A 23,270-nucleotide genomic window follows, 5' to 3' on the forward strand; every position below is an offset into this window, starting at 1 on the left:
ACAGGATCTATTTAAGTGATTTCTTGATTCTACAGGTCTGGCAGTAAACAGGCCTGGTTGTGATAAGTAGTGAAATTGAAGTCAGCTTTTAAAGGTGTGATTAAACACAGTTAGTATATGGAGGGCAAACACTTTTCACAAAGGGCTCGATTGGAGCACTTAGAAGTGACATAATGCAGGAAGATGAAAAATCCTGCACCCAACATCTGGGGTTACATATAGAGCCCATTCCCTTCCCTTCCTATACGCAAGTCTCCTACTCACTTACTATTATTTATATTTATTTTACATGACTTTGGTAAACTCCTCCAACTAACAGTTAGGTTGTCGTGACCATTTATGATCTGTTTAGGAACATTTAACCCTTTGATGTGCATGGGTCAAAAATGACCCGGTTGAGTTTAAATTTTCTATATTTTTTCAATAAATTAATTAAATATTTCTGTATTCAAGGTATTCCTTAATTAACTTGTTTTTAATCATAGTGCATCTTTATTTTATTTTTCCTTTTTAACCTTTTGAACAAAAGCTCTTTCTATCACTACCCCTCTAATGCACAACATGGGTCAAAAAAGACCTGCATTCATTTTCTATGGAACTTCATGTATGGCTGAGTGTTTCTATAATATATCTTACCAATAAGTAATTATATTTTATTATATATTATATATATATTATATATTATAAATAAAGGGGTAGTGATACGAAAAGGGCTTTTATTCAAAAAGTAGGTATGGTAAACATTAAATATGGATGCATGATGATCAAAAACGAGTGAATTCAGGAATACTTTAAATTCTGAATGACTGAATTAATTTATTGCTAAGATGTATCATAGAAACCAATTTTTTGACCCATGTTGCACATTAAAAAGGGGGTGTGCATATGTTGCACATCAAAGGGTTAACTCAGACATGAAGACCATTCTTCTAATAGCTAGGTCTGTGTGGCCATGTATGATCCGATCAGCAACATTTGACACAAAAAAAAAAAAAAAACACCTAACCTTCCCATTACAAATACACTAATCATCCACTATGCCACAAGCTCTTCACAGGGGTTATTAGGTAGGCACCCCCCTTCATCAGTGTTTCACTAAATTAGACCCACAACACCTCAAGAATTTTCAGCAGTGAATTTTGGCATCCCAGACTCACTCCCCTCTAAGCTCACTACATAGGCTATTACATGATTACCTTATTCCTTCTTATCCACAGCAGAAAGTGTAGATCATTAATATAGGCATATACAGCACTGCTATATAACATTTTATAGAGAAAATTACAGTCACATTTTATATAATACTATTAGTTTTACAGATTACTAGTACTTTTCGCTAATATCTACCAATTTAAATACGGCCTTTCTCTGAATTTAAATTGAAAAACTGAGTTTCTTTTCATGCGCATGTGGACCTCAAGTGTGTTAGTGTGTGTGTGTATGTAGGTGTGTGTATGTGTGTGCTGATTGACAAGACGGGCTTAGTGGGGTAGCTGTTTAAAAGCCATGCCTGCCTTTTTCCCCACACTGCCCTGCTGACAGTGGCAGAAGGAGGTATAAAAAGAGAGCAGGAGTACTGCAGGGTGAAAGAGTGCAGAGTGGCTCTGGAGCACAGTGGGGTATGTCACGCACAACTGCCACTTTGATCTCGCTCTCACCCACACAGACACACACACACACACACACACACTGCTTTAAACTGTAGTTTCCCCTCTCTAAATGTAATGCACTGAAGTCTGCTACGGTGTGATTTAGCCTTTGAATTTTTACGCTGTTGTAAAAAAATATATAAGCCTATTAGCCCTAATATCGTTTTTAATTATATCAAATTGCTCATGTCTCAAGGTTTATGTAAGGCACATATTTTCTTAATCTAAATCTAAATAATTAAGCTGCTAAAAATACTCGTGTTAAAATTAATTCACAAGATATGCTCACAGCACTGGCTCTGCGGCTACAAAGTGCAGGCACATGAAAATACTTTCCACATGGATTGTTGCATGAATGACAATTGAAGGCACAGAACAGAATAGAAGTATTTTCCCCCGGCATTACAGTAGTGTTACATAAACGTGCACACTGCAGGTCTTTTTTTTTTTTTTTTCTCTCATCCGAATTTTCACCCCAGCACTATTTGGTCCAGTTAAAATAGACTCTAGTTTGTTTGCACCCTTGTTGAAGTTTGTGTTTTGGCAGGTATAAAATCAACAATAGCACTCTGGTGCAGAGAACTTGATCTGAAACCATGATCTGACCCAACTATCAAATATAGCTTGTGTGCTTGAATTAAACAGCTGTTTAGGTGCAGTTAAACCTGATTTATTACTCACAGAATTACTACAGCTATTAACTTTATGCTAATTAATATGCACTGGAATACAGTCCATACTAGTCCAGATTACAGGAGCTTCTTCTTGTATTTACTTTCTTGTTCACGCCCCAGACAGTTCTGACCAATAATTGCACAGAATATACGCACATGGTTTGTTGCGATGCATTTTGTTGCACTTGTTACAGTTTTCCTTGTGTGAAACCAAACCATACCAAGGAGAAAACACTCCGCTAGCTGATTTTAGACCACAGAAACAAGCTAACTGTGCTAATGTTTGCACAGAACTGTAAAATGTAAAAACATACAGTAACCTCTATACATACTTTAGGTAAACTAAATGTGATTTTCTGTTTTTCTACTGTGTAATGCAGGAAATGTGTGGTGTTTTTCATGATGATCTTCTGTTTAGTGAGTGTCCTTTGTTTAGCCAAAACCTCCAAACATTCCATTGTAACACTTATAACAGAGCTGGTTTTCTTTGTTAGTTTGTTTAGACAGTTTCAAGCACACACTTGCCACAACAGACAGGTAGAATGTCCATAGACATGTACACACTGAAAGCACAACCAGCTCTTGTCTTTTTGTGCACTGCGTAGGTGTTACAACCCTGTGAGAACAGTGAGATGATGCTTGAGGAAAGTTGCAGTTTGTTTCATTGACAACAAATTAACAAAACTCTCCACCAACTTTCTTTATTTGTCCTCCTGTCATCCTGACTCTATTACAGTCTCTTGGGAGGGTCCAGTTCTAGTTGTAGCTATGTCTAAGGATGTTTTTTTTTTACACCAGCACTGTTTGGTCCGGTTACATTGGACTCAAGCTGTTAATTTGCACCCTTAGAAAACAGTAAACACAGTCTGGAGTAGACTAAAACAACAGCACTGGAACCTGCAAGAGAAGGTGGTCTCATTCTGGTTTCCAAATGAACTCTGGAGCGTTTAGTGTGTGGTGAGAAAGTGATCCAACCTCAACCAAAACCAACTGTCAAATATGCTCCTCATGTTTGAGCTAAGCAGCTGTTCAGGTGCAGTTTAATCTGAATTATTACTCAGCAAATGCTGTCTTTGCTGTTGCTCCATGCTAGTCTGTTTTTACTATGGTCGCTGTATATGCAGTGCTCGCTGCTCACGTTCACACAACTCTTTTACAACATTGACCACCACGACTATGTGGATATCTGCAATGCACATCACATTAAAAACAATGTTTGAAAGTGCAGGATTGTATTTTCCCAAGTTCAGAGTGAAAGCAGCATTGCACAGCACAAATATAAGGGGTCATCTGGAATACAGGGCCTTTTTGCTGTATTTACGGTTTAGCTCCCACACTAGACAGCTCTCAGCACTCCGAGGAAACAATGTAGTCACATTGCAGAACGGGCAGGAGTAAACATGAGGTAATCGCATGGTCTCCATCCACATGGATGGCCACATGCTTGTAAACGCATGTGTCAAAAGCTGTGCACCTCAGTCCAGCACAGTTTTGCACAGAAATTTACAGGTACAGCTGAATTCATGTTTTAATCCCAGAAAAAGCTCTTATTTTTCTTTAAAAAGCCATTTAAATGCCCTATTAAAGGGCCGATTACTGTTGTTTTGCAGTTTTCCCTTGGGTTTTGAGTGCTTATGTATTGATTAGTCTCTAGGCGACGTCATGGGCCCTGCATTGTTTAATAGCTCAATATATATCGTCGAAAAAAGAAATGTAAATTTTTTTCAATATCGTGCAGCCCTAAAACAATGTGCTTGTGTGGTTTGTTGGGGTGCATTTTGGTGTATTTAAGTGTTTAAGTGCATATGTGAAAACAAACCAAACTGAAAGGAAAAATCCTAACCCAATGTTAAACCAAGAGAAACAAACTACATGTGTGAAAATGCACTGATACACAGTCCTGTAGCCACAAAATACATGGTTGACCAGTCAAATAATCCATTGTCCATGACATTTTGGATTCAGCTCCCTGCACCAGCCATGGCATTTCCTGTAGCACTGAAATTGCCATACTACAAGGCATACCAACTCAAAGCTCTGAACTATGGCGTAGTTTTTTTGCTGGATCCCAGGCCACTGCAGTTTCCTGGCAAAGAAAGAGATACCAGGTGGCTAAAAAGCTACAGGGATAGTGGTTACTGATTGCAAGACGCCACCAAACGATGCTGGACTTTCATGGCTTCTTATGTTATAAACAGTTGACAGTCTAAGGTGGTCAACGATTATTTCTGGCATGTCCTCTATCTCAAAAAACGATGATAGAAACAGCTGAACATGAGATTTAAAAGACATTTAAATGTCTAGATGTTGTTTAAACGTGGAAATTACTGATATTTAGTAAATAAATGTGTAATCTGCTGTGTTTGGGCACTTTTTGACTAGACGTTAAGTGACCCATCTCCCATTGCACTTCTGTCACCAGCTCTTTGTGTAATGCGGTACTGTTACAAAGTAACGATTAGTCGCCAAATAAATTTGTAGTCGACAAATTTATTTATTTGACATTGTCGATTATATCGACTTATCGTTGCAGCCCTAACCATTTTTTTTCTAATAATTACCGTTTCTATTAGTTTCAGTTAACAATTTTTTTTTGTTGGGGTTTATGTTATAAACACTTGATAGTCTGAAGTGGACAGACAAACTAGCATTAAACTACATGTGGCCAACCTACTTTAAAAATACTGTAGATGCGACCAGGTTAAATGTCCTAGAACTGCATTGGGCATGCAGTAGAAGGTTAACGCAAGGGTTTCCAAACTCCTCCCTCAGGCATTCAGTTTATTAACTGACTGCACAATTTACCACCACCACAGACACCGACCTCAGGTCAAGAGCTGGTCTAATGAGTGATCCCAGTGGAGTCAGTACAAGCCACTGCCATGCCATAATGAGGTCACCAGAGTGACGGGTCGATAGGCCTTCAGTGTGATCAGTTGCGTTTTCTTGGGGACCGGAGTAAAAGGGGACACACTAAGTTTCCACCTAACTGGGATGTGCTGAAGGATTTCGCACAGCTGCTCAGAGCACAGTTTCAGTACTTTAGATTCAACACCATCTGGTCCTGCTGCTTTGCACTGTTTGAGTTTTCTCCGTTTCTTCTTCACCTAGTCAGCAGAGAAAGTTGCTGCTCTGTTCAAGAATAATAAAGGGTATTGTTTGTGACAGTTAGTGGCTGCATGTGGGCAAAAATGTTAATGTTTGAGGTGGAGAAGGCAGGGACCGTGAGAGGTCCCTGATGGTGTATGGAGGTGATGAGCAGCAGAGGAGACAGGGACAGAGAAAAAAGGATAATGGAGCAGAAGTGGAGCCACCGAAAAGAAAAAAAGGACTGTTTTTATTGTTGGCTTATTCACTGTTGCAAGGTTGTAATAGTCCTCAAATTCAGTTAGTTTTAATTGGTTTTTAGAGTGAGTTTGCTAGTTTTTATTAGTTTTAGTTTTTATCAGTGCTTTAGTAGTAATTTTAGTGAGTTTTTATTCATTCTAGTATAAAGTTGAATATACTTTGGGTTATTTGTGCAGGTGAAGGATTCAAAAAGGTGTTATGTAATAAAACTCACCAAAAGAAACCAGTTTAAAAAAATACATTCAGTTACTGCGAAACAACCAACAGTCCACAAGCAAACTGCCTTAAGTGCCAAATATATGTAATGCTGCTTATAATAGCCAATAGAACACACGTGAACATAAAACACACATCACATCAGAGAGCTCAATCTAAAAAACACATAAACAAACTCGTAAAAGACATAAAAGAAACTCAAAAAACTCTACAGGTTTCACTCATTTTTACCAAATTATCAATTCAGAAATAAAGTAGGAAATGGACAACCAGCACTAGATACAGATACATCATTTTACCATATCAGTGCAGAACAAACTCTACTGTACCTCACATATATAACAATCAGACAATCAAAAAATGAGAGGGAGACACATTATCAGTTCATCCTTCGCTTGGTGTGTGAGTCAGGCTGGTAAAGGTACCCACAGTTAGCGCTCTTATGCTGCTTCTCAAATGTACTTATAGCTCTGTGGAGTTTATTCCACATACTGTATCATCTTTTTCACTACAGGACGTGCTTTTATCTCCCCCGTACTCATATTCTAATCCCATACAGAATTTTCTGCAGCTTTCTCAGTGTTTTCTGTTGTTATTTAGGAGCTAGCACAAGCTCTGTAAACAAGAAGTAACATCATGGACCGAGAGGTGCTGTGCGTTTTCATTCGCTGTGAAACCTTGAGTGGAAACAGCACTTACAAATAAATGAACAAACACGAAAACGAAGGGTATTCTATCTGTAATTGCAGTTTGTTTTAGTTTATAAACGAATGCTTTTATAAACACTCAACACCGTTCCAGTTAGTTGCCGTGTTTAGGGCTGTAGCTAATTACTATTTTGGTAGTTGACTAATCTAAAGATTATTTTTTTTTAGCTTAGTCAATGATTATTTCTGGCATGTTCTATATCTCTAAAAAACAATGGTAGAAACAGCTGAACATGAGATTTAAAAGGCATTTAAATGTCTAGATGTTGTGTAAACATGGGAATTACTGATATTTAGTGAATAAATATGCAGTCCATCATGTTTTGTCACTTTTAGAAACACAGACTAAGTTGACTGACCCTTCTCCCATTGCACTTCTGTCACCAGCTCTTTGAGTAATGTACTGTACTGTTACAAAGTAACGGTAAGTCGTCAAGAAAATTTGTAGTTGACAAATTTATTTATGTGACATTGTCGATTATATCGACTTATTGTTGCAGCCCTAACCATTTTTTTCTTTTAATTACTGTTTCTATTAGTTTTAGTTAACAATTCTTTTTTCCACTTTCAGTTCTCGTTATTTCGTTGTTTTCATCAACGATAATAACTTTGTGCTGTTGCTTGGTCTGCATTGGTTGAAGGCAGTGATGTACTTTTTCAATGCGTTTCTTTATTTTCATGACTATTTACATTGTAGATTCTCACTGAAGGCATCAAAACTATGAATGAACACATGTGGAGTTTTATACTTAACAAAAAAAAGGTGTAATTACTTAAAAAAAACTAATTATATTCTAGTTTCTTCAAAATAGCCACCCTTTGCTCTGATTACTGCTTTGCACACTCTTCGCATTTTCTCAATGAGCTTCAAGAGGTGGTTACCTGAAATGGTTTTCCAACAGTCTTGAAGGAGTTCCCAGAGGTTTTTAGCACTTGTTGGCCCCTTTGCCTTCTTCACTCTGTGCTCCAGCTCACCCCAAACCATCTGAATTGGGTTCAGGTCCGGTGACCATGGAGGTCAGGTCATTTTTTGTTAAGTACATAAAACTCCACATGTGTTCCTTCACAGTTTTGATGCCTTCAGTGAGAATCTACAATGTAAATAGTCATGAAAATAAAGAAAACGCACTGAATGAGAAGGTAGGTGTGTCCAAACTTTTGGCCTGTTCTGTAATTCAGGCCTCTCCAGGCATCACATGTAATCTTCTGCTCTAGCCAAGTCTTTAGCTTGACTTTCTGAATCCTCTTTCTACTCCTCATTACCAATCTTGAGACTTCACTAGTACCCATGGTTTGTTATTGGGGAAGCATTGCTCAGTCTTTGAGGGCAAAGCAGAGTCAACACAGAAGTTTATGTAACCTGTGATGCAAGATGTAATAGCGCTGTGATTGTGTAGCTTCAAAGCATGCTCTCAGTGAGCACCTCATTTCTCGCCTTGTGGACACTGGCAGTTTCTGAACTAGGAGTTTGTACAGAGTAGAGAAGCGAACCAAATTGTGGTCTGAAGGTCCCTGTGGGGAATAGGCTGCAGAGTTAATTGCATCTTTAATATTAGCATACAACAGATCCGGTGTCCTATTTTCTCTGGTTCTGCAGTCCCCAAACTGACTGGATGTAGGAAGGGGCAATAAAAGAGAAAAGCATGTTTGAAAGTGGTTGAAATCCTTAGACACTAGGCAATAAACATACTGGTACTTTGATTTAGTTTTCTTGTGATGATGAAGTCTATGGCATCATGTTGCATCAGCATTTACAGAAATTAGAATGTAAACACTGAATGGCATGTGTATAATTGCAAGGCAAACAGAATAAAACAGCTACTGCACTCAGTTTAATACCCAGCTTAAAGACCTCCTCCCTCTAAAGCGCTGCCACTATGATTGAGAAACCGCTGGTTCCAATCCCGGTCATGTAGCTTGCCATCAGCTGAGGGGCACAATTGGCCTTGCTCTCTCTAAGTGGTTAGATGGCACTTTTTGACCTCATCACTCCTAGGTAGTGCTGGGCAATATGGGACAATTCATTTATCACGATATGAAATTTTTTATATCACGATAAAGATATATATCATGATATACCACATTTAAGGATGCTTTCAGTTATTCTTCGAAAAATACGACAAAATAATATCATTGCTTACTTTTTCCAACTTTATTTCAAAGTGACATTTAACCCAACTTTCACAAATGAGAATTACTACCTTTTAGTGCAGCAATATATATGTATCAAATGAAATCAGATGAGGTAGATGCAGTAGCTAATTTTTTTTTTGTGAGCTAATATATCAGAACCGAGGCGCTTTTCTCCAAGTGTGCTGTGATGCTACTTTACTTAGCAGTTCGAAAAGAGGCAAAAATATGTAAAAAAAAAAAAAAACTATGAAATTCCAAAGTGATTTTTTTCTTTATACTGTAAGTACATTAGCATATGTTTACAGACTCTATGCATAGTAATTCTATGCCCCTATCACTAGCATTGTAAGCCTGTTGGGAGCATCGGCTAAAAGCTCTATATTTTGGAATGCTGGGGACGAACGGAGGTGTGCTATTGGAAAACAAAATACTCATTATTATGTTTCACTACACCCCAAGTCCATTTCACATTGGATTTCTCCTTTAATAGGATCATAGGTGTTACATAGTCTCTAATTCATGAGCACTGCCTGTCCACTGTCTTCCACTTCTTAACAGCTTACTTGTAAACTCTGTTTGTAAGTTGTAAATATGGTTATGTGAATATTCCCTTCACGACTCTTCTAAAGCAGCAAGTTCTTCCGTTTTATTTGCCAGTGACTGCATGAAGAGCAACATTCCAAGTTTTCAATTATACAAAACTTTAGCAATGTGAGTCATAATGCGATGAATAATCGTTTCTGTTATAAAACAAGCCTTGCACTAATTTAATTTGTTCTGGCTGTTACATAATATATTGTACGTAATCCCTCCATCATTCAGTCCTAGCACTGTGTGGATGTGCGGTTGTATACGTTTTGAGTGTGCAGTTCCTGTAGAATTCATATCAGATTGCTGTGTGTCAGGCACTTTAGAAGCCTGCAGTAAGACCTCCATCCGTGCAAACTGAATCTGAGCAGGCATGTGTGGGAATGAGAGAAAAGAGAGGGCTCTCTGAAATACTGAATCCATCTTCTGCTGTGACTCTTGAGTATTATAGTGGCTAGTATCCATCATGGTCAGTGTCATGACCGGAGGACTGTACTGTTCTTTCATTTTCGTGCCCATTCTACCTTATCACTCAGTCTTTCTTTCTTTCTACTTCAGAAATACAGTTTCTCCCACACACATCTGCTGTGGCCGAGCTTTCTATAGGTTCAATAATTGCTCTGATAATGAAATGTCATCTGAAATGTCAGCAAAGGCAATTATTTTTAGTTCAGTAAATCTTTTTGAAATATTATAAACTCAACATCCTTCCAATTAGCCACCGCTTAAGATACCTACCTATCTTTACAACTTTGCTATTGATCACGGTGTGGTTTAAATCTGTCCATAATAAACTACTGTACTCTTATTTATGCAAATTATCGGACAATCTTACAAATTAATTTTAAAAGCCCCCCTGTGCTTCCATTATATGCATCTGAAATATAACTGACAGTGTTTTTGTAATGCAGTGAATAGCAGGGAATTTATGATGGTAAATGCAGCAAATGGTGCGGCATTCAGCCAGAAAAAATAATTAAATGTGACACTGTAATGAAAGGTGATTTGTTTTAAAAGCTCCAGCGGCTATGAACAGCAGCCTCCTGCTGTCTTTGTGCTGTACTCTACTCCTGCTGTTTTTCCTGTTTTGTGTTTGCCTCAGTGAGAGAACATTGTGGGAGTCACACTCAATATAAAATACACAGTGTTGTATATTGTAAAAAAAGAATTGGGTGGTGTCCACTGTTTTCTACCTCAAAACATTACTGTAGTGTATACAGCTCTGGAAAATGTTAAGAGACCACTTCAGTTTCTGAATGAGTTTCTCTGATTTTGCTATTTATAGGTATATGTTTAAATAAAATAAACATTGTGGTTTTATCTATAAACTCCAAATAAAAATAATGTAATTTAGAGAATTTATTTTGCAGAAAATGAGAAATGGCTGAAATAACAGAAAAGGTGCAGAGCTTTCAGACCTCAAATAATGCAAAGTTAATATTCATAAAGTTTTAAAAGTTCCGAAATCAATATTTGGTGCAATAACCCTGGTTTTTATTCACAGTTTTCATGCATCTTGGCATCATATTCTCCTCCACCAATCTTGCACACTGCTTTTGGATAATTTTATGCCTTTACTCCTGGTGCAAAAATTCAAGCAGTTCAGTTTGGTTTGATGGTTGGGATCATCCATCTTCCTCTTGATTCCTCTATATTCCAGAGGTTTTCAATTTGGTAAAATCAAAGAAACTCATCATTTTTAAGTGGCAGCATATTTTACACCATGACCCATTCTTTCACAATTGTTCATAGAAGTTCATAGAAGAAAAATTTTATCCCATTATTTTCCAATTGACACGGCCAATTAGCTCACCCACTTATTAGGACTCCCACTATCACTAGTGATGCCACAACACCAGGAGGATGAAGACTAGCACATGTCTCCTCCAATACATTTAAAGTCAGAATCTGCCTCTTTTTGAACTGCTGCTGATGCTGCATTGCTGAGTAGCATCACAGCACACTCGGAGGAAACAGCAGCAGCAACTCAGTTCCAATACATCAGCTCACAGATGCCTTGTGCTGAAGTACATCACCCTTTGGAGTAATGACAAAAGAGTGCCATCTACCCACCCAGAGAGAGAGCAAGGCCAATTGTGCTCTCTCAGGGCTCCGGTAGCTGATGAGAAGCTACATGAACAGGATTCGAAAACAGTATAGACAATTGATCAAATAGAAAGTTCAGTTTGCTTTTAGGGTGCCAAATGAAGTAGTCAATAATTAAATAAATGTTTGACAATTACAGTCTGACAATTACAAATGTTAAACCGATGTGAATCAGGAAAGAGAAGCTAGCATTAGCTTAGTTAGCAGGCCAGTCAGATTACAGAATGCCCTAATAGAAGTCAGTCTGAGAGAAAACCCTTTTATGTTCGATAAGGAAAGGACTGTTTAAATAGAGCGGCTGTTGTTGCACTGACAGGAAGCTGAAAATTATGTTTTTCTCTGTGACGTGTTGAGAGTTTTTTTTTTTGTTGTTGTTAATCACATTTTACACACAGGTTCATCCAGGTTTGCTAGTTTTTTCATTCATTCCAGCAAATCATTAAACTCGCATCTTTATCCCACAACCTTGTGGTCATCTTAAATGCACATCACCAAAATGACTAATTTAGCCATTTTTAGATGCATATAATGTTTTTTGTGTTACCAACTACATATGTACACTACATCATTAAGAAAATGAATTGTAAGCCAGAATGTAAGAAGAGTCCTGATGCTTAAGAAAAATATAAAGAGCTTCTGTATTATGTTCAAAATATCCACTGTCAACTTGCATTGTTTTGTTGTAACCTGGGGCTGTTTATATTGTTCTTTTAATACTAAGCAGAAGCAGCTATAATCTTTACAGATGCAGAAATGTGTATTTCCCATATAAAACCTATCCTGTTTAATCATGCTCGAGCTGAAATAGAAAATAAGTGATGAGTTTTCTAGCTTGAAGCAAACTGTTGGAAACTACAATAATTTCGTAGTGGAATGGCCATATAATGAATAATGCTAGGAAGTCTTGACTTTTTTTTCCACGAAAACTGTTTTTTTTTCTCCCACCCTTCCTTTTTGTGTGTTCTTACTTGTTTTTAATTTTGATCTATGTTTTAAATGTATTATACTATTTGGTATTTCTATTTGTGTTTTTGATGTAACGCATCTTTGAGTATCCTGAAAAGCACAAAAAAAATAATTGTATTAATATTTAGAAATAAACCATGTTAATCTAATTTAGACAGCATTTAAACAGCAGTTCAGATTAAATCTAAACTATGTATAGGTCTGTGGTTCATATACTTTTTTCCCTTTATCATTGGAATGTTGTAAAAGAAGAAAGGAGAAATATCAGTGGCCTTTGTATTTGAAGACCTTGACTGTCTGAGTAGCACAAATTAGTTTCCTGCATCTCATGCTTTATTTTTGACTTCTCTTCTGTTTTCTCTTGCTCTGGATCCTAGACTTTGATTGTAGCTACTTCTGGGTGTGGAGTCGTTTTGTGGACTATCTGCAGTGTGTGTTTGCCTTCACATTGGTGGCAGCTTATTTGACGTACCTGCTGCTGGACTCTGTGCTGTTTGTGGAGTTGCTGGGCTTCTTGGCTGTGTTCACTGAAGCTATGCTGGGAACTCCACAACTCTACTGCAACTACCAGAACAAATCTACAGAGGGCATGAGGTAGGTGCCGTCATTCATATACACGCCCTTTCGCATTTTTTTATATTTTTATTAAATCTGTAGTTTCTATTTAATGAAAACACTGTTTTCAACGCTAAACATGAACTCAGTGAACCAGTTTCATACTTCTGCACAGTTCTGCAGCATGTCCTTGAACATTTGCATTAATTCCTTGAATAAAACAATCAGGCCAAATAGGTTTCATCATTCAGTACATTCTTTTCAATGAAAGAATCTTTCCCTTCGCTGTAATTGTTTGCAGATACATGCTTTTGCTAAAGGTTTACATCCCCAGAGACACTGTAGTAAAAGACTGAAGTAAAATACCAAAAAAAGTCTTGTTTGCTTCATTATTTTAAGTCATTGAAGGGAAAAAATCATACAATTGTTTCATGGCTGCCTGCAAACACAGGTTTTTGCAGGTGTATTTCACTCAATTAATAAGCTCAAGTTATAAGCTCTATTTCTGCTATCTTGTAGAGAAAGAGCTAAAGTTAACTACAGACATATTGATGCACAAATATGCTTTGTTTATTAATGTATATAAATCTGTAGTTATACTTAACTCAACATTTTTCTGATGTTTGTATATTTAAAATTTTACAATATAAAAAAAATGGAAAATGGTCTTAAAATATATATATATATATTAGTATATGTAACGCGGGAACCAGACGGGAGGCGGACGTAAATGCGGGTAAGACCAGACTTTATTAAATAACAAAGAAACAAATAAACAAACAGGGGAATAACGGATATAAATAGGTGCATAAACAAACAGGGAAAAAACGTGAAACAGATAATAACAAAACAGGGCGAGGAAATATATACAAGGGATAAATACGTAAATATATACAACATAAACAAAGAAACAAACAGGAACTAAACGTGACTAGAAATAACGTGACCGATAACCAAACAAGAAAACAAACTAGAAATATACAGGGAATAAACGGAGATAAATACAAAACGAAGAACTAGAGAACGTGGAAATAACTATAGCGAACGTGGCAAGACAAACAACGGGGGAAGGTGCAAAGACCGACAGCAAACGTAGACTAACAAGTACTATTTATACTAAACATGAAACAATGAACACCTGGGGAAACAGGTAACGAGGGGCGGAGCTACAAATTAGAAACACGTGGAAAAGTACTGAGACGGGAGACACAGGGGAGCACAGGTCACGTGGGGAATGCACACAGAGACACGAGACGAGGCCAAGACGTGACAGAAGCCCCTCCCTAAACGCGCAGCTCCCGAGGCGCGTAAAAACGAACCCCAGGGGCCGGCGGCGGGGAGAGGCCGGGAAACACAAGAGACGAGACCGGGGACTTAACATGGGGCAGAACAGGAGACTGAACTAATGACCGGACAGGAGACTGGACAAAGAAAGAAGACTGGACCTTGGACATGAACGGAGACTGGACATTAGATTGTACACTGGACAAGACAGGAGACTGGACGGGGAACTGGACAGGGGTCGGAGACTGGACATGGGGCATGACTGGTGACTGGACTGGACTGGACAAGGGAACAGGGACAAAAACATTAACCGGGACAGACACGAACACGGTTACAGGGACAGGTACACAGAAACCAGACAAGACAGGAACAGGAACACAGACTGACACAGGAACCAGAACAGGGAGCGACAGGGGTACAAAATAAACTTGGGGATGCCCAGGACTGGCTAAAGTCTGTGGTGTGGTCCGTGGGGCCAGCCTGGGCACAGTTCTAGGGCTGAGGTCCGGGGCCCTTGGGGCAGACCTGGGTAGACGGGGCCTAGGGCCAAACATAGTCCTAGGAGCTGGAACTGGCGTGGGTGTGGTGACAGGTGCAGCTTGGACAGGCGCGGCGGCGGGTGCAGCTTGGGCAGGCGCGGCGGCGGGTGCAGCTTGGGCAGGCGCGGCGGCGGGTGCAGCTTGGGCAGGCGCGGCGGCGGGTGCAGCTTGGGCAGGCGCGGCGGCGGGTGCAGCTTGGGCAGGCGCGGCGGCGGGTGCGGCTGGCGTCGGAGCTGGAGCGATAGGCACCACTGACACAGGAACATAGGCGGTGGGCACCGCTGGCATAGGAACATTGGCGGTGGGCACCGCTGGCACAGGAACATTGGCGGTGGGCACCGCTGGCACAGGAACATAGGCGGTGGGCACCGCTGGCACAGACACTGGAGCGGTGGGCACCTCTGGCACAGACACTGGAGCGGTGGGCACCGCTGGCACAGGAACATAGGCGGTGGGCACCGCTGGCACAGGAACATTGGCGGTGGGCACCGCTGGCACAGACACAGGAGCGGTGGGCACCGCTGGCACAGACACAGGAGCGGTGGGCACCGCTGGCACAGACACAGGAGCGGTGGGCACCGCTGGCACAGACACAGGAGCAGACTTGGAGACTTGGGCTGAAGGAGATTGCGTGGAGATGAGGGCTGCTGAAGAAAGCACAGAGACTTGAGCTGAACTCACCGCAGTGTATGCAGACTCCGGGGTGGCGCGAGCAGGAGAGTGTAGCGCCGTAACCATGGAAACCTTGGAGCGGAGAGCTGCTGCTGCCGCGAGAGACTCGAAAACCCGGACTGGATCAGCTGATTTGCCGGACGAGTCTGGAGTAGGAAGCGCGGAGCCGCCGGTAGAGTCCGGCGCAGGGGATGTGTCGGAGCGCGGCTGTGCGGCCGCCGTGGAAGCTGGATCTGCAGCCCTCGGAGAGGTGAGCGCCGTTACAGCCGGAGAGGAGAGCGCTGGAGCAGACGAAGAGGAGAGCGTCTTGGTAGCAGGGGATGCTAACGGAGTTAGCCGCGCCGCCGAATAGAAGGCTGGAGCAGCAGCCGCAGGAAAAGCTAGCAGGTTAGCCGCTGAAGCTAGCTGAGGAGCCGCTGAAACGGAGCGCGCCATGGGAGGCGGGCGGACAGAAGACGGCGTCTTGAGGACCGGCACTGCTGGAGATCGGTTCGGGGCGAGGGTGGCCTCCTCCACGAGATCGAGTGGACATCGGAATGCCGGGTGCAGAACTGACCCCGGAGGAAGCGGCAAGCGGGCTCGCGTCGGAGGGTAATCTTCGTCCTCCGAACTAGACGCGGCAGCTACATAGTTCCAAAAGTCCTCATCGCCAGCGTCTCTGACCACCTCGCCTCCCCCGCGGTGCGAGGCTAGGCCCATAGCCCCAACGGTTATGCCCCCCCCAAGAAAATCCTCCGGAATTCGGGATCCCTTAGAGCGCCTAGACCGAGGCCCTCTCCGGCCTCGAGGCCTCGGATTCTCCTGCGCCGGGATCCCGACAGAGGGGCGGCGGATGGCCGGCCCGGACCTCGGCAGAAATCTTCCCGCTACGTCCATAATTAAGGTCGGTCTTTCTGTAACGCGGGAACCAGACGGGAGGCGGACGTAAATGCGGGTAAGACCAGACTTTATTAAATAACAAAGAAACAAATAAACAAACAGGGGAATAACGGATATAAATAGGTGCATAAACAAACAGGGAAAAAACGTGAAACAGATAATAACAAAACAGGGCGAGGAAATATATACAAGGGATAAATACGTAAATATATACAACATAAACAAAGAAACAAACAGGAACTAAACGTGACTAGAAATAACGTGACCGATAACCAAACAAGAAAACAAACTAGAAATATACAGGGAATAAACGGAGATAAATACAAAACGAAGAACTAGAGAACGTGGAAATAACTATAGCGAACGTGGCAAGACAAACAACGGGGGAAGGTGCAAAGACCGACAGCAAACGTAGACTAACAAGTACTATTTATACTAAACATGAAACAATGAACACCTGGGGAAACAGGTAACGAGGGGCGGAGCTACAAATTAGAAACACATGTGGAAAAGTACTGAGACGGGAGACACAGGGGAGCACAGGTCACGTGGGGAATGCACACAGAGACACGAGACGAGGCCAAGACGTGACAGTATATATATTATTAAAGTAAAAATATTAGAGTAAACACATTCTGTCCCATATGATGAACACTTAATAACATTGAAGAGGCTTAAATGTACCTGAATGTGTGAATGTGTGATCCCTTGAATGAGGTTTAATGGCTTCTTTTCCAGCTTGTAGCCTCACACTACTGGTGACACTGCATACCTATTTGAATGTGACAACCATATGGTGCACCATAACTCCTTTGCATATGACCAGAAAAATAGAAATCTGTGGCCTCTTCATTATCCTTAAATATTCCATTTTTTCTTTCAGTGAAAGTTATATTTAAATGTGCATTTCTCGCTCCACATTTATTTACTGTAACCAACCAACCACTGTGCAAGCGGTTTACCTCCCTATTACCATTATTAGAGTTTGAATCTTATTGGGGTGCACAAACATTTGCGTTGTTTCCATGTAATTACATTTTACATTAGAATTATTTACACCACTGGTCAAAAGTTTAGAACAACCCTATTTATTTATTTATTTGTTTATTTTTTATTTTTTGGTTCAGTGGCCCTGCTGTGTGGCTGTGACAAGCTGCTTTGTTATTTTTTTCATATTAGTAATGACTTTATTATTGCATTTCACCTATCAGATCTCTAATTCTTCTCTTCACTGCTGAAACTGAGACTAGCTGCTAATCGCGCTAGCTCTTTTGCCGATCAAAGGAGAGTATAACAGACTGTAGCTAGCAGTTAGCCGCTAATTCTAATGCTCCATTAGAAAATCTAAGCTTACTGTAAATAAAAGGAAGCGATTTACTCACACAATTGAACAGTTTTCAGGAGAGCAATCTGTGTAGATTAACTTCCAGTGTTTGTTTGACTTGTCTGACTCGTCTAAAATGTTTTTTTTATTTACAGTTTTGCTTACTTAACTTAGCTTAGCTTTACATGTCTGAATTAAAAGGAAAACATGGCAACACACTTGTTCCATACTAGTCTAAAAAGCGCCTTATAATCTAGTGCACCATTTGTATGTAAATAGACCAGAAATCAGACTGTATTGATAGTGCACTTTAAAACACGGTGTGCCTTATAGTGCAAAAAATATGGTAAATAATGCTATCATAATGCAGCCTCATACAAAGATATGGATGGATACAAACCTCTTCCCTTAATCCTGCAAAAAAGATTAAATAAATAGTCTTTGTGCTATGTGTATTAATCCAAAGTTAATTATAGCTGTGTGCACCATGTTGGCTCATTTCTCCCACGTTATGAATGATCTGAACCAAAATGGCAAGAAAAACAAGCAAGCTAGTTCTCGCATTTAGAATCAAGAATTACTGTAAAAATTCATATGGATGAGAAAATAAAGATATTACAGCTTTTACAAATTAATCTTGATGGTCAGACATGCAGGAAATTCTAAATTCCTTGAATGTGCATTAGCAGTAATATGTCATATTGCAAATTAAACACGTAAATCATACTTAAACCCTATCTGGACAGGATTAGTTTCTCAGGGGGATGTCTGTGAAAAATAATTAATACTTCTACTCAGTGATTAAACTGCAATTAAAAAAGTGAGTTTTTTGGCTTTTTCGGTCACCACATCGCGTTCAGTAGCTCCTCCATTTCCACTCGCTGTTGTGTTTACGTGGATCTCCATGGAAACGCGCCCCCAAATTTAATCAAACGCAAGGTGACGAAACTCAGAGATGTCCGTCCGGACAGGACTAAAATTACAGGAGAACCATGGAGTTCAGTGTAAAACAGCAGGTAATTCAGCCTGTAATTTTCTCAGAGGACGTCTGAGAAAAACACGTACATGGTCAATCTGAACGGGAATAAAATCACAGAGGACCACCATAAATGAGAAAATTACCCCAGGACCCTCTGAGAAACTAATCCCCCCGGATAGGGCTTTATTCAAAATGCAAACCTCCAATTGGCTGTGTTGAAAAACACATGACATCCTTCTCTGCCTAAATGGTCCTTAAAAACTTAAAGACAGTGGTTAAACATAACACCATTTAGAGAGACTCTACAAACAGTGTCAGCAGAGTCTAATTAACATTGCTGTCCACTTTCTCTGGTCATTAGAGACTCTGAAACAAGGTCTTTCTGGCCTGTATGCAGCTTTACACCACGGAGAGCAGGCGAGCAATGGGTATCTGAGGAACCCTTTCTCTCATTTTCACTCAGACAGCATGTTTCGTCGTCTTCCATTCAGGGTCACTCCTCCACAGCAGTTGTCAACAGAAAACATCTCGGCCTTCGAGTTATCTAACAGCACAAAAACAGCCTTGCTGATCTGAAATACATTAGATCATTACAACACAGCAGAAAAGCAGGAGCCATGGGGTCCACAGGCCTGGAAAAACAGGGAAAAACTAAATTCGGAGTGCATGTAGAGGTTATTAAAAATTAAATAGTCCACTTTACTTAAATGCAGGCTTATTAATAGCATAAGATGTTATTGTGGATTGGCTCACATTGGTTCACCATTTGCTTTGTAAGAGCATATATATATATATATATATATATATATATATATATATATATATATATATATATATATATATATATATTTATTATGGTGTATACAGTGTCTTGTTAAAATATTCATACTCTTTTACATTTGTTCCATTACCACCACAAATATTAATGTTTTTTTTAGATTTTAAGGGATAGACCAACACAAAGTAGCCCGTAATTGTACAAAAAAATCTATCAAATAAGAATTTGAAAATTGTGACGTGCAAAAGTATTCAGTATATTAGTACTTAGTCGAGCAATTTTCATGTCTTGCCAACAGAAGCTCAATAGAATTTAGGTCAGCCTTTGACTGGACCAATTTAACACATGAATATTCTGTGATCTAAACCATTCCACTGTAGATTTGGCTGTCTGTTTAGGGTCATTGTCTTGCTGGAAGGTGAATCTCCTTTCCAATGTCAAGTCTTTATCAGCCTCCAACAGGTTTTCATCCAGAATTGTCCTACATTTAACTCCATCCATCTTCCTATCAACTCCACAGCATCTCCACAGCAGAATGCTGCCACCACCATGTTTCACAGTGTGAATGGTGTGTTAATTTTCCTCCACACATGCATTTGAGACCAAAGCTGTCTCATCTGACTCATTTGACTAAAGCACCTTCTTCCACGTGCTTGCTGTGTTCCCTGCATGGTTTGGAAAACTGCAAGGAGCTCTTCTTATGTCTTTCTTTTTCTTCCAATGGTTTTCTTCAACCCACTTTTCCAAAAAGATTGCATGACTTATAGTTGTCTGGTGGACAGATTTCTCCACCTGATCTCCTCCAAAGTGACCATGGGCCCCTTGGCGGCTTTTCTGACCAGTGCTCTTCTTGCTTAATCTGTCAGCTTGGGTGGAGAGTCATGTATTTTGTTTGCAGTTGTTAATTTATTTATTTTTTTTTTTTTGCATTTTTAGTTGATGCGTTCAGTTTCTTCAAACTTTATCTCTGACCTGTCTGGTGAGTTCCTTGGTCTTCATGATGCTGTTTGTTCATTAGTGTTCTCTAACAAACAATTAGGGTCTTCACAGAACAGGTGTTTATATTTATACTGAGACTAATAACACATTACACACTAACGTATTAAGTGATTTCAGAAGAAAAATTATTAGACAGGATTTTATTTAGTTTGAGAGTAAAGATTTTTTATTCCATTCAAATTTTGAAAACCATTTTTGTTTCTTCTCACAATTATGTACTACTTTGTGTTGGTCTATCACTTAAAATCTGTATGGCGACAAAATGTAGTTCAAGGAGTATGAAAACGTTTGCAAGCCACTTTAAATAATAAAATTCAAATGTTTCTTTCTTATATGTAAAGAAAAAGCTGCAGTATCAGTCGTGCTCACATGATATACAGTAATACACAGTGAAACCACCACAATTGTGAAAAATACATATTAATATCAGATTGATGTGATGCACATTTTAGCCACACCACCCAGACCTATTATAAAGACTAGGTAGATGCAGTCAGTCAGGAAAACAAATGAGAAACGAATCCCATCCGGATCGGGCTTTAGGTGCACTAAAGGTGTGAAACTACAGTATGACCAAACTTCTGGCCACAGGAAGCTGTTGGCTGGATATTTCTGGTTGGTGGACTATTCTCTGTCCAGCAGTGACACTGAGCTGTTTAAAAATTCCAGCAGCATTTCGGTGTCTCATCCCTTCATACCAGTACAACACTAATACACCACCGCCATGTCAGTATCACTGCTAACAATGTGCTATCAGTGCTAACAATGATCCAGCATCAGTAGCTGACCTGTGGTCCTGATCTTTGGGCCTTGTCAATTTATATTTGTTCATAAAAAAAAATACATGAATATGCATTTTTGATGGAACTGTAATAATTTAAGGGTGCAGTTATGTATAATATTCACTGATGGGATTAAAAACCGAAACACAGGGGGGGGGATTACAGGGGGGATTGGGGGTACCGACCCGACTAATTAAGACTAATTATAACACCATAAGGGTAAAAACAATATTCTGGGGTGTCAAAACACAGTACTGTGTGGTGTGGTGAGTTTTTCATGTAATTGTTAAAGGGAAATAGAGGCCGGTCAGCAAGAGAAGGAAGGTCAGTGTGAGAGGCAGGTCTATTATAGGGTGTGAGCTTAAAAAAAAAAAAAAAAAATGTCTTGCTGGGCTGGTTTTCTTTACACCCTTAAAAAAAACTTGCATTTTTTTAATGTTTCAGTCCAGAACAATAACTTCCACAAACTTCAGCTATTATTTTAAATATTTTTATGAATGTTCCGATGGAAAAGGGGGCTGCGAGGAATCTCTCGCTTGCCATAAAAGCATGTATTATTTCACTTACAAATGCAAAGAAATAAGCACACTTATTTAAGCATGCATTAACTGCATGTCTGAAATTTAGCAATGTGTTTATCACAATCTGGTTCTTTTTTTTTTTTTTTTTTTTTTTTACCTTTACTTTTTTTGATACGTTGGTGATTTAAGGCATTAAATCCCCCTTTTTCTTTAAGCTGAATGAAGAGCTGTCCCTGTATGTTTTGCTGCCACTTCTTGGCTGTGTGGGTGTTAGTGCTGCATTCTCCAGCCTGCACTCTAGAAGCTTTCCAGATTTCTTTTGGGAACATAAGCAGCTACTGGATGTCTGCTGTGGGGATGCATAGCCTGTGCTGCATAACAACATGGGCTATGCAAAGGTGTCCTTGGTTGTCAGGATGTGCTTGATCAACATGTATCACTTTTTTTCATCTGTGTTTCTGGCAGCTATTTCTGTCTTTTCATGTGTACAGTAAATGTATAGTAACTGGGATTACTGATAATTTTCCATTAGACAAAATAGGTTAATCCTGTTACAAGGATTGTTGGTGTTTTTATCATAAATAGACAGCATGTGAATGCTACCAGAATGTCAATTTTGACTGGATATGAACACAAACAACCTGCTGTGTGTGTGGGGGAGGTGGGTGTGTATCTGTGTATTTGTAAGAACCTTGCAATACAATATCTATCGTACATTAATACAGGGGTTATGTTTTAAGTATTTGCTATATATTGCATTACTGTAAGCAAGGTGATATACAGCCCTGGAAAAAAAAGAGACCACTTCAGTTTCTGAATCAGTTTCTCAGATTTTGCTATATATAGGTATATTTTTGAGTAAAATTAACATTTCTCCCAAATTCCAAATAAAAATATTGTCATTTAAAGCATTTATTTGCAGAAAATGAGAAATGGCTGAAAACACAAAAAAGATGCAGAGCGTTCAGACCTCAAATAATGCAAAGAAAACAAGTTCATATTCATAAAGTACACTAAGAGTTCAGAAATCAGTCATTTTAATGACCGTTTTTATGCATCTTGGTATGTTCTCCTCCATCAGTCTTACACACTGCTTTTGGATAACTTTATGCCAATCCTGGAGCAAATATTCAAGTTGTTTGATGGCTTTTAAACATCCGTCTTCCTCTTGATGAAATTTCAGAGGTTTTCAATTTGGTCTCATTTTTTTTGTCATTTTATCTCATTTTAGAGAAAATACACTATCATATTTATAATATCTAAATCAAAGAAAAGTTTGCTTTTTATGCAATCAGAACAGTGGGATCTAACGACAGAGTACAACACTGCTATCTAGTGGTCAAGGTTTAAGCACAACACTAAATGAACCACTGTCTGACATCAAATTTACATCTAAACTAATGTTAAAAATCAATACTGCGTTTTTGAAAATAAACACAGCATTGCAAAACTAAATATTGCAATATGATACAATATAGATACAATGATACAGATTAATAATACATTAAATTAAAATTTCTAAACACAGCCATCAATATAACTTCATGCTCAAAAACAGAAGAGGCGGGCGA

General features: G+C 39.5%; 1 protein-coding gene across 3 annotated transcripts in view; it reads left to right on the forward strand.

Moving 5' to 3' along the window:
- Positions 1 to 23,270, forward strand: part of slc66a2 (solute carrier family 66 member 2) — a 46,158-nt gene that overhangs the window by 14,247 nt on the left and 8,641 nt on the right. For all 3 annotated transcript variants that reach the window (XM_007253057.4, XM_049476195.1, XM_007253058.4), the window contains one exon: positions 12,765 to 12,981. In XM_007253057.4, coding sequence (XP_007253119.1) covers positions 12,765 to 12,981 — 217 coding nt within the window. The remainder of the gene's footprint in view (positions 1 to 12,764; positions 12,982 to 23,270) is intronic.

Source organism: Astyanax mexicanus, chromosome 3 (genome assembly GCF_023375975.1).
Source record: "Astyanax mexicanus isolate ESR-SI-001 chromosome 3, AstMex3_surface, whole genome shotgun sequence".
NCBI lineage: Eukaryota > Metazoa > Chordata > Actinopteri > Characiformes > Acestrorhamphidae > Astyanax > Astyanax mexicanus.